General features: G+C 30.0%; 1 protein-coding gene across 1 annotated transcript in view; it reads right to left on the bottom strand.

Moving 5' to 3' along the window:
* Window positions 1-7,833: 7,833 nt before the first annotated feature.
* The window catches only part of LOC127709630 (protocadherin Fat 4-like), a 75,117-nt gene continuing 70,235 nt past the window's right edge, over window positions 7,834-12,715 (bottom strand). The window contains exons 37-39 of the mRNA XM_052215235.1: window positions 11,368-11,492; window positions 10,998-11,029; window positions 7,834-9,109 (exon numbers count right to left, since the gene is read on the bottom strand). Of these exons, the coding sequence (XP_052071195.1) occupies window positions 9,093-9,109; window positions 10,998-11,029; window positions 11,368-11,492 (174 nt within the window). The 3' untranslated portion in view covers window positions 7,834-9,092. The remainder of the gene's footprint in view (window positions 9,110-10,997; window positions 11,030-11,367; window positions 11,493-12,715) is intronic.

Genomic DNA, 12,715 nt, shown 5'->3' with positions numbered 1-12,715 from the left:
CATGATTGTCCAACATTATTTAATGATGTGAAATGTTCTTGAATAAACAAGAGACTTGATGTTTGTTTTGTTAAAAAACAAGAAGTAATTATTTTCTGTTCAAACTATAATTTGATATAAATCTTATTTATGTTTAAAATATGTTTTTTCTTAAATCATCAAATTAAAGCACTTTTCACTGATATATAACATTTCTGAGTTTTAAAATCATCTCTGATTAATGCACTTTTCATTAAATGATACAACATTTCTTATTCATAAAATATATCTAAAGTGTTACTTTTATTTATACAAAAAAAAAACCAATACCATCATGTGTGATTATTTGTTTTTCTTTTAGATTTTAAAAAAAATTTTATATTATGCAAACAATTAAAAAAGAGTACTTCAATTGTACTTTATATGTGCGAAAAAAAATGTAAATATTATTTTATGTTTGTGTTTGTTTCATATTTTGCATGTTACAATGATTAGTTACCTGCAATAACCTGCTGCACACTATACAAACAAATTAATCACTATCAAAATAATTCCCGACTGTCCAACAAATAAATTTCCTAATTGTCCCACAAACATCTTCCCGATTGTTCCTACAAAATTTCATTACCTTTTAACCTTTTTTATTAATGTTCATTCATACATACCTGTGAATAGCTTTTAATCATATTTAAATCACTATTAAACTGGTAATTTCCAAACCAGGAAAAGATATTAATACAATAATAGTAAATTGATAACGGAAAGTGCGAACTATTTCCGAAAATATTTTCTTTCCAAACAAGCTAGATAATACATATCGATAAATAAGAATTTCATACATACTTATTTATTTACAATTAAAAATGAAATATTATGATTTAGTTTAGATGAATTGTAATGTATTATTGATAACCAGAGAGAAACCCTGGATTTCTTGTAAAAATAAAGAGACCCTTCACTAGAATGCTGGACTAGTGAAGTAAATTGTTAACAACATGCAATATATTGTGGAATAAAAAAAAAACCTTTTAACCTGTAATTTCAAAAAGTGGGACAATCGGGAAGACATCGTTTATTTACACATTGTTTTCAAAATAATGGAGTTGTATGAGACTGTCACACAGGTGAGAGGTTTAGCTAGCTATAAAACAAGGTTCATATTATTTTCTTTATACGAAACTGCCTGTACCAAGTCAGGAATATGACACTTGATATCCATTCCTTTAAATGTTTTTGATCTTTTGATTTGATATTTTGATAATGGACTTTTCGTTTTGAATTTTTGGTATTTTTGGTATTTTACCTTTTAGCTTTCTCGTTTGAGATTTATAGAGATCATAATTCAAAAATATATTTTATTCTAATAAATTATTGTTGGTTAACAGTATTTCTCGTGTTTGATTTGATATAATTTATCTAATAAGTTATTTAAATACTCATAAAAATCCTATTGGTTATATTCAGTTACCCGAAAAAAAATCAAGACACGGAATTTACAGTAATAGGTAATAATATTTATCGATCGTTATCACTATTCTCAATGGTTTGTAATCGGCTAAAAAACTGTTAAAAAGGAAATAAAGTAAAATTCATAAAAGGATACTAAAACTTCTCAATGTAAAACAGTTTACATTTCCTTATGTGTTATCTTCATTTGTCAACAATATTATGGTAGTTACAATGTTTGAAAGGTTCAAATTAGAGACGACAATAGTTTACTGATTACCAAATCATATAAACCAATTAAATAATACAAAGCAAGTTGAAAAAAAATACCCGATCTCCAAAAGTAGCTAAACAAAGTAGTAATACGCTTGACAAAATCATATATTTATAAAAGAAAACTTTTGAGAAAATTAAGACGCAAACATGAGAATTTCTAATTCTATAGAATGATATAGTTTTAAAAAGCAATTCTCTTAATGTATCCAATAAATAATGACCCCTGTTTTTCAATATTGGAAAGACTTCATCATAAAAAATACGTGTACCCTAATAAAGTCTTACTATGCATTTTTGAACCGTAATCACTTCACCATGAATGTTATGTACTAAGTATTTAAAAATGTAATCTTTTGTTATTCATTTTTTTTTGTGTGTGTTTTTTTTAACAATTCTTGTTTTTATAGATATTTGTATTTTTGTATTTGTACAAATAAAACATCAGGAAACCATCTTTGTGAGCTGTAATGAATAATGTAATTAGGGCATGTTCAGATGCTGCCAAACATCAAAATTGTTTTATCTATTGATTTTAAGTTCTGATTTCTGATTTTTTTCTCAAAAGTATAGGTCGTTCTTTATTGAAAGTTGCTATGGAAGTTGTATGAATTTTTTTTAATTTAGAAATGTATACATATTTCAGAATCAAATAATTAAATGAGTACTAACCAAATACATTTTTTATATACTATTTATGTTTAATGAGGCCATGATAAGGTACCGGTTTATTGTGTATCCTAATAAAAAATGTCAAAATTATCAATAACATGGCAATTCACTGAATGGGCTAAAAATAAATGAAATCACATGAATTCAAAACGGACTGTGACAAGTTTGTTGACAGGATAAGCCTCGGAATATTATCAGCTATGCATATATCGTTTGCAGTCACATTCAGTAGTAGCTGTAAAAAAGGAGCACGAATAAACCGGTAATAATGCCAGATTTATATCGTGGAACATTGGCATTTATAAATCGAGAGATATAGTAAACAGACCAAGGCATTAAGCGATCGACTCATTCCTTGTTGTGACCGTAGAAGTTCTGACAAGATAATCTAAGTTGTTCTTCTTCAAATGATTGCTAGAACAGATTTTATTTTAGGAATAAATCTGTCCTCCTTTTAGACAATAATGAGAGCAACTTCTAAAATATTGTATTGTCATTTTCTTTGGTTTTTATTATATATTAAGTTCACATGCACAAAAATAGAAAAAGCCAATGGTATACGAACACCATATACAAAAGGTAAAATACACATCAACATTGTTATTCTATTCTTAGATGTTTATAGAACAATGAGTTGAAACATTTGCCAGAAGGAACAAAGTCATCTAAATTTACATAATATTGATACCTTTGGAACTCGAGGCATATGCAATATTGACAAAAGTAAATCTAATATATCTGATTGTCTGATACAAATAGAAAGTATCACACATATTTTGCAGCTGTATGTTTCAATACCTTTTGTTACTTTGCAAATAAATTATGTTTAAACTAAGCTGTCTGAAAAATATTTGTTTATCTTCAATGTTTTACTAGCATTTTGCTGTGGAACGTACAGAATTTGGTGCTTTTTTCGACGTGGACTAAAGGAACATTGGAAAGAAAGACTTTATAATTTATTTTAATAAAAAATGATGTGTATATACTTTTTTATTCCCAAAAGGAGGTATGATAACAAGAGGCTCTCAAGAGCCTGAATCGCTCACCTGTATTTCAGAGGAGAAGATTTTTAAATGTTAGCAAACTTGATGAACAAATTGTGTAAAATTGTCTTTAAAGGGCAATAACTCCTTAAGGGGTCGATTGACAATTTTGGTCATATTAACTTTTTTGTAGATCTTACTTTGCTGAACATTATTGCTGCTTACAGTTTATATATATCTATAATAATATTCAAAATAATAACAAAAAACTGCAAAATTTTGTTAAAACTACCAATTCGGTGGCAGCAACCCAACAATGGGTTGTTTGATTCGTCTGAAAATTTCAGGGCCGATAGATCTTGACCAATTAAACAATTTTACCCCATGTCACATTTGCTCTAAAAGATTTAGTTTTTGAGATATAAGCCAAAAACTGCATTTGACCCTTATGTTCTATTTTTAGCCATGGCGGCCATGTTTGTCGATGGATACAAACTTCGGATACAATTTATAAACAAGATACCCTAAGGAACATTTAGTTAAAGTTTGAAGGTAATTGGCCCAGTAGTTTCAGAGGAGAAGATTTTTAAATGTTAGCAAACTTGATGAAAAAATTGTGTAAAATTGTCTTTAAAGGGCAATAACTCCTTTAGGGGTCAATTGACAATTATGGTCATATTAACTTTTTTGTAGATCTTACTTTGCTGAACATTATTGCTGCTTACAGTTGATATATATCTATAATAATATTCAAAATAATAACAAAAAACTGCAAAATTTTGTTAAAACTACCAATTCGGTGGCAGCAACCCAACAATGGGTTGTTCGATTTGTCTGAAAATTTCAGAGCTGATAAATCTTGACCAATTGAACAATTTTACTCATGTCAGATTTGCTCTAAAAGCTTTAGTTTTTAGATATAAGCCAAAAACTGCATTTGACCCCTATGTTCTATTTTTAGCCATGGCGGCCGTGTTTGTCGATGGATCAAAACTTCGGATACAATTTATAAACTAGATACCCTAAGGAACATTTAGCTAAAGTTTGAAGGTTTTTGGCCCATTAGTTTCAGAGAAGATTTTTGAAATAGTTTACGACGACAGACGACAACAGACGACGACGACAGACGACGGACGACAGACGACGGACGCCAAGTGATGGCATAAGCTCACATGGTGCCCTTCGGGCCCCGGTGAGCTAAAAAGTAAAATCACAAAAATACTGAACTCCGAGGAAAATTCAAAACGGAAAGTCCTTAATCAAACGGTAAAATCAAATGATGAAACACATCAAACGAATGGATAACAACTGTCATATTCCTGACTTGGTACAGGCATTTTCAAATATAGAAAATGGTGGATTGAACCTGATTTTATAGCGCTAAACCTCTCACTTGTATGACAGTCGCATCAAAATCCATTATATTTACAACGATGCGTGAACAAAACAGACATAATAGGTAAAATTGTCAAAATAGGGATACAGCAGTCATCAACATGTCACAATCTCAATTAGAACAAAAAGAAATATTTAACAAAAAAGCACAAAAAAGCATCTATCAAATTTAACAACCACATTCATTGCTTACTTATATATGTATTTTAAATCAACCCATAAAGGATTGAAATATTTGAAGTCCTGTGACTGAATGGCAAGGTTCACACCAACTCTAGTGTAGAGTCGTGTGTTTGACGTCAGAATGTAAACGTCACACAGGAAGAGATATGAAATAATTTTGTCGTTCAAACTATTTTTAAAATTATAAAAGAACAATAACATAATGGCATTATAATAGATTAATAACATAATGGTGGGATGTTTAAAAGTACAGAGCCACGTCATATGTACCAAAGAAACACAAAAAGTCACACGTACAAAACACACCAGCAAAATATACAATATTGGAAATTACAATTTGTATTTTGTCTTTGTACAAATTTTAATTTGTTCAAAAAGTGCCTGTACAAATTGGAATTTGTACAGAATTTTACTAAAATTCACTTATGACTTGTACAATGATTAAAATATGGATTTTGTTATAAAAAAAGGGTATTGATACACACTATAGCATTTTTATTCAATTACCCCACAATAAACCTTAGATTCACAAAATAGTTATGTATCATTTGTTTAAGTATGGTAATAAATTATGGCATTAGGAATTGCACTTCATCTTTTCCTATTAAATTTACAGTATGATAGGTGTTTCAAAATCAGTGACGTCCTAATTGCCACTAGAACCAATTTCTACTATTCTATCAGATTTGTCACTGGGTCCAATTTCTATTACACTATCAGAATTGTTACTGAGGCCAATTTTTAATTATTCTATCAGAATTGCCATTTGGGCCAATTTCTACTGTACTATCACAATATTAATTGGCATGCATGTATCAATTACATTTCCCATCTCTATCTGGGTTTTCTGGAATTTATATTGTAAATAAGGTTTATTATGTGGTCATTGAATAAAAATTATTTCAATGATTTTGAAATAACAAAATCCTTACTATAAATTATTATACAAGATATAAGTGAATTTGAGTCGAATTTTGTACGAATTACAATTTGTAAAAAATTCGACTCAAATTCACTTATACAAACAAGTTATAAACTGCGAGCAACTGATACTGCTCACTAATGATACCCTCGCCGCCCAATGTTAGTGTTCGGTTAACAGGAAGTTGTTGAGGGATGAATCTGAAAAAGCATCGTACGGTTTAGCTGACTTATATAAATCCTGAAAACAAATTTAAGAAATCCTTATGATGTAGTTCCTGAGAAAGATGTGACGAAAAACATTCATGCTGTGGAACATACATATTTCAAACCCTAGTGAAATTTATTGTGGGCTGTACAATGAACATAGGACAGAATGTCATGATACTTTCACATTTTATGAAACCTGATGTATATATAGACAAGAGAAATAGCTTTGCACGAATCATAAGCATCGCTGATACCAGCCTCATAATTTATGAGAGATAGCAGATATGCTCCTATTAATGTAGTCACTATAAACGCTTCCCCTTTTTATGAGTGTGACCTTTTACCGGTCCGTACTTACATAAGCAACACGACGGATGCCACATGTGGTACAGGGTCTGCTTACCCTTACAGAGCACCTGCGATCACCCCCAAGTTTTGGTTGGGTTCGTGTTGCTTATAATATAGTCTTGAGTTTTCTATGTTGTATTTTGTGTACTATTGTTTGTTTGTCTTTTTCTTTTTTAGCCATGACGTCCCTCTGGTATCTTTCGCCCATCTTTTATAATCGTTAGAAAAACATATATTACTTAAAAGTAACGTTAAAGTGCTTTAAATACAATATGAGTAACTTATAAGATGTGAATTTAAGTCATTATAATTTTGTATCATCTTTGAAACTGTAAACACATAATCATATAAACATATAGTAGATTTACGATATAAAAAAATAAGAGAGGGGCATGTCTTTCAAGCACAAAACATATGATGCATTGTTTAATTGTTGGGATCTGAAGCATTTCTAAGATATTTACCAATCTTTCAAATATGAGGGTGAATGGACCATTCAAAATGCACAGACTTTGCAAGGGAAACAAACGTTATCCACTCTTACTAAAAACTTCATCTTTTCTGGTTTTCATACAACCATACCCAGGACATTTTTCCTTTGACATAAAGTTGCATTTCGATAAAACCTTTTGTTGAAAATAAGCATGACCTTCGTTTGATCTTTTCCTTCAACTTAAATTCCAGGTGTAAATTGTGGGGACATTTAAGTGTCAAGAACACAACTTTTTTATCCTTTGAAATATTGATAGATTTTTGGCAGGATGTCATAGTGAAATGCCAAATGGCATTGAAGATGGCGGTATGACCTCTGACCTTCTGCATTGAAGGTTAAATGATTGATTGAACATGTAAATTTAAAAAATATATATATAGTTTTGCATGCCATGAAGACACCTTCCTTTCCCACAGTTACTGCTATACATGTTATTGATGAAAGGAAGAAATATGCTTGAAGTCCACTAAAACAGTTCTGCATAGTTTAAATTTGAAATAAACCTGGTACAAGAGCATCCGTAAAACCAGAAATATCTCAGCTAAATCAGTTTGTTCTTAAAATTTGACAAATTAAACCGCAAAAGGGATTATGTCAATATTTTTTAAGAAAATACTGTAAATATTTTTCCATTTGAATTTAAGCAGAGACGACCCTGGTTGAGATATGGTAACCCTGAGTAAGCATAGTTAATTTGAGATAAACTACGATTTAGTTATAAAAGTGGCTATGCTAAACCAAACATTTGACTGTGTCTGATTAATGACCATTTTAAGACAGTCAGAGAATAAGCCAATTTGGAAAGCCTAACTTTTATTACTTCTGATGTTGATAGATTTATTCAAATAGTTAATACATTCTATAAGATGAAGGAGCGTGTAGTTTATCACAAAATGGACATTAACAGGCTAGATAAAAACAACTTGAAAATACTAAAATATATAATTTATTTGGAATGTTTGTTTGTACAAAACATCTATACAAAATACAATAAATATAATGTAAAACAATAATCATCTACAGCCATATATGTACAAATATAATACATAAAATTCTTAAGTATATATAAAACTTCAAATTATTATGCTACACTGATATTCAATTAACATGAAAGACAAACCGTTCAAGACAAAATATACACTATCAAATCACAACCAAAAAAGAAAGGGAATAAGCTGTCCTTCCAAAGACTTTCCACATGTTTTGGTGTTCTGCTGTTTTATAGTTTTTTGTAGTTTGGAGGGAGAAAATTTAATGTGCAGGAGAATTTACAAATCTGACTTCAAAACCACCTGAACATAATACATGAAACCAAACACTAGAAATACAACCATGCAATGTTGCTATTTTTTTTAAATTCGGCTGAAAAATAGTTTTCTAGGAGATGTAGTCTGACAATTGAAGCAAAGAAAAATTTATAAATGAACAGGTGTACTAAACATAGAGAATACACATACCCTTTCTATGGCTATCGGGGTTATAAGAATTATAAACAATTAAATTCTGATCACCAACAAAAGAATTTGTGTTTTGACATAATGTAACAATTTCAAGTTTCATTCAACAGATACATAACTTATCACAGTAATAAATCAAATATCAAAATCGTAAAAATAAAAGGATTGCTAGTAAATCTTATAGATATTACACTCTCACACAAACAAGATCTATAATTAAGGACAACATTTATAACTAACTGAAAATAAAGTATTTTCTACAGCATTTTTCTTTTATTCTTAGTTCTGGATGGTAATAGGGTTACTTGGCAAGATTTTACCATTCAGGTTTATAAACAAAACAAATTTATAATCAAAATATCAAAATTATTTGATTATTGCTTGCATAATGTCCTCAAGATAAATGGGACACCTTCCATATAGTACAATGACATCAATATAACTTTTGTAAATTGAAAATATATGAAGATCTAACTAAAATGGGTGTACCTCATAATACAAAGCAGAAATCACACAGTAGATATTGCAGGAGATCCCTGACACTCCATTGTTTTTGATCAATTGAAAATGCTGTTTTGAATATTGACTACCTTCTTCTTTCTGTTGTGTTAATGGCACTGTTTTCAATAAAGTAATCCTTGTTGTTTATAATGAGTTCTGTATCACAAATAAGTAGCACTCAATTACACAATAAAATAGACAAGTATTCCTGAGACAATCTTCTCTCATTTATCAATCTTGTATTAAATCTGAAAATAATAAGATATTGTTGCACATTGAAAAAAGCTGTTTTTTTCCAGAAATATAAATTTTACCAACTAACAGTATGAACAAATAGACTTTGGTCTAATTATGCAAAAGACTACTACCTATTACTTTTCTAATTGCCCCCTCATATGAAACTATATTTCATGGTCTGAGTTTTCCATTTCTAGAGGTTTCAAACATTAACAGTATATTAAAGAAAGCATGTTCAAAATCATGATATGCCCTATCTTTCTAAACATACATTTTTTCAACTAAAATAGCAAAAATTTGGTAAAAAATAAGTTTTGAAATGTTATATCAACTATTTTGAATTGTGTGTCAATTACTAAAATGTTATCTTAATACAGAACAAGAATGTGTTCATAGTACACGGTTGCCCCACCCGCACTATCATAAAAAAGTCACCTCTGGATTACAGAAAACTGACATAATATTAATAGATGACATTTAAATTGAGGTTCAAAATGCATAAGTATTTCTATAGCAGGACAAGAAGATGGTGATCTGTCATGACAGGTTTTCACTTAATAGAGGTGATATAATATGCAGATTTTACTGTATTTGATTCTAAGGAATTGAATTTGATGACAACACAAACATCTTTTAATAATAATTTGTCTTTACTTCTTGATCTTTTAATTACCGAACATGACTTATTCCCGATTGTGACTGTTTTGCTGAGTGTGAATTCGCATTGCTATAAGACGTGTCACGGTACTTTTCTATCCAAAATTCATGTATTTAGTTTTGATGTTATATTTGTTATTCTCATCAGATTTTGTCAAATGTCTTATTGTTTGTAGTTGTAAATCTTATTTTTTTTCTGTTGTATTCGTGTGTTATGGTAAAGATAATTAATCACCCAGTTCATTTATTAGATTTTAGTTTGGATCAACTAATATAAATTAATACGATATATTTGGTTTACAGTTTGATTTAGAAGAAACACCGACATAGCTAGATAATACAATAATTAATTATCTAATTACTACCACAATTTGATATTAATTAGTATTGTAATTTTCATTGTTATTAATAAATGTTATATCAGTATTACAAATCTAATCTTGAATTCTATCCTAATTCTATCCTATTTTTTGGGGAAATTTTTTGAAATTCAAATGTGACGTCACTTTGTGCGTTTATCGCTTTGGCTAACTCGGCTGTGAATTTTTATGTGCTGGTTTTATTCTGTAGTTAGTCACCACTTCGGTTTTATCACGTATATCTATTATATAGTCATTTTATAAAAATTTACTGTTTGCAAAAGTATGAATTATTCTAAATAACAAGGATGTTCTTATCCCAGGCAGAAAACCCTAGCCGTATTAGGCACAACTTTTTGGAACTTTTGGTCCTCAATGCTCTTCAACTTTGTACTTGTTTTGGCTTTCAAACTTTTTTCATCTGAGCGTCACTGGTTAGTCTTGTGTGGACGAAACGCGCTTCTGGCGTATTAAATTTTAAACCTGGTACCCTTTGTTAGCTATTATTCATTTGTTTCTATGTCCTATATGTTCTCCCATTTATTTGTATTGTAGTCCTGTCATGTAATGTTGTCATTTTAATGTTATATTTAACATTGCCATAAAAGCGGGAGGTTTGGCATGCCACAAAACCAGGTTCAACCCACCATTTTTTTCTTAAAATGTCCTGTACAAAGTCAGGAAAATGGCCATTGTTATATTATAGTTCGTTTCTGTGTGTGTTACATTTTAATGTTGTGTTTCTGTTGTGTCGTAGTTCTCCTCTTATATTTGATGTGTTTCCCTCAGTTTTAGTTTGTAACCCGGATTTGTTTTTTTTTTCTCAATCGATTTATGAATTTCGAACAGCGGTATACTACTGTTGCCTTTATTTAATACTTACATTGTTTTCTTGTATCCATATACTGTCTGTAACTGTAAACAAAAAAATACGTTTATCTTACCCACATAGTCTTGTAAAGTATAAAACATAAATTGTGTAAAAATATTTCCAAGGGGAGATAATCAAAGAGGATATTGATAAGAGAGGAAAACAAGGACTTACAGATTGTTGATATATAAAGAAAAAAGAGTGATATTCCCACTTTTCTTCCTATCATGTTTTTTTTTCATGACAATTAAATATTAGTAACTTTATCAACACCTCTGTTTAATTCACAATTGAAATAACATGGATACATGATTGTCTTGAACTTGAGTTTCTACATCTTTTTAAATTATTATGTAACCTGACCACTCAATTTTATACTTACTTTCTATAGAAAATTGCCACTAACACAATAAGGACCAGGACAATTATAAACATACAAATAGCAAAGGCTACCAATATCCACCAGTAGGCATCATATGTAGATTTCCTGGTGGGAGGGTCACAGGGCTGAAAAATAATAATATGACAATCCATGAATTCATACAATTAAATTTCTTTGTAATTTGCAATTAGTCTTTGAATCATGGATGAATGATGTTTCAAAGTGTGTGAAACAAAGGGACAAAACAATCACTTGCAACTGATTTTTTCAGTTTGTTGTTATGTTGTGCTGTAACACTGCTGTCCCAGGTTAGGGGAGGGTTAAGCACTTCCAAATACATTTAACCCAGACAGATTCTTTATCCAAATTAAATATATATATATACATATATTAATTTACAGTGATTGTATGCTTCTAAAAATAGATTAGCATCCTGAAATTATACTGAAGAGATGATGAACATTTCTGTACACTAAAAGAATACTTTGTGTATTGTATCAGAGATCCTTGTTCAATTCCTACGAGAAAACATAGAATGAGTCACTCATTTTCCCTACCATCACTCATTTTCCTGACATCATTTGTTTCCAGTTACTCCTTACTTGACCCTTACAGTTTTAAGGATTCTTTTGGAATTTTTTTAATTTTACTAGTTTAAATACCAGGGTTCTTTTCATTTGGTAGGGATGTCCAAGTACGCATCCACGTCCAATTTTTTAACCTTAGCCCAAATTTACTATTATTTTTTCTTTTCATTATAAAACTGCTATTTATTTGGGATGATAAATACGCAGCCTCTGCTTGACATATTTTACCAGCTTATATCGATCAGTGCTGTTTTTTTGGGAATGTATTTACACGCAGTTTTTGTAACATCTTAACTGACGTCATTTTGGAATTTTAGAGTTGTGTCAGTTCATATCTCTAATTACTATTTTCATTTTAGGCATGTCTGTGAGTCATTTTTTGGAAATTTTAAAAATTTATTAGCGTCTCTACATATGATGTTCGGTTGAAACTGTTTCACTTTTTTTATTGTATAGAATTCAAGATTGCTATAGTTTAATAATCAGAATAGATTGATCTGATTCATTTTACATCGTGCTCATACTGATGAAGGATATCTGTTATCCGAAATATTTATAGTTACATTTGTTCGTTTATTGTCATTTTTTGGTGATGTTGTACCCTTTTAGACTGGTTATATATATATATATATATATAAAGTGCCTAGAATATATATATATATATAAAACGTCTGAATAATAGTCAACGATTATTCCCACAACGGCGCGAGATCGAGTAACGATACATGTACACAATAAATAAAATATATAAACGCCTAAAA

This window comes from Mytilus californianus, unplaced genomic scaffold (genome assembly GCF_021869535.1).
Source record: "Mytilus californianus isolate M0D057914Y unplaced genomic scaffold, xbMytCali1.0.p SCAF_7, whole genome shotgun sequence".
NCBI lineage: Eukaryota > Metazoa > Mollusca > Bivalvia > Mytilida > Mytilidae > Mytilus > Mytilus californianus.
The sequence above is the reverse complement of the archived record's forward strand: the minus strand, read 5'-3'. Positions and strand labels throughout refer to the sequence as shown.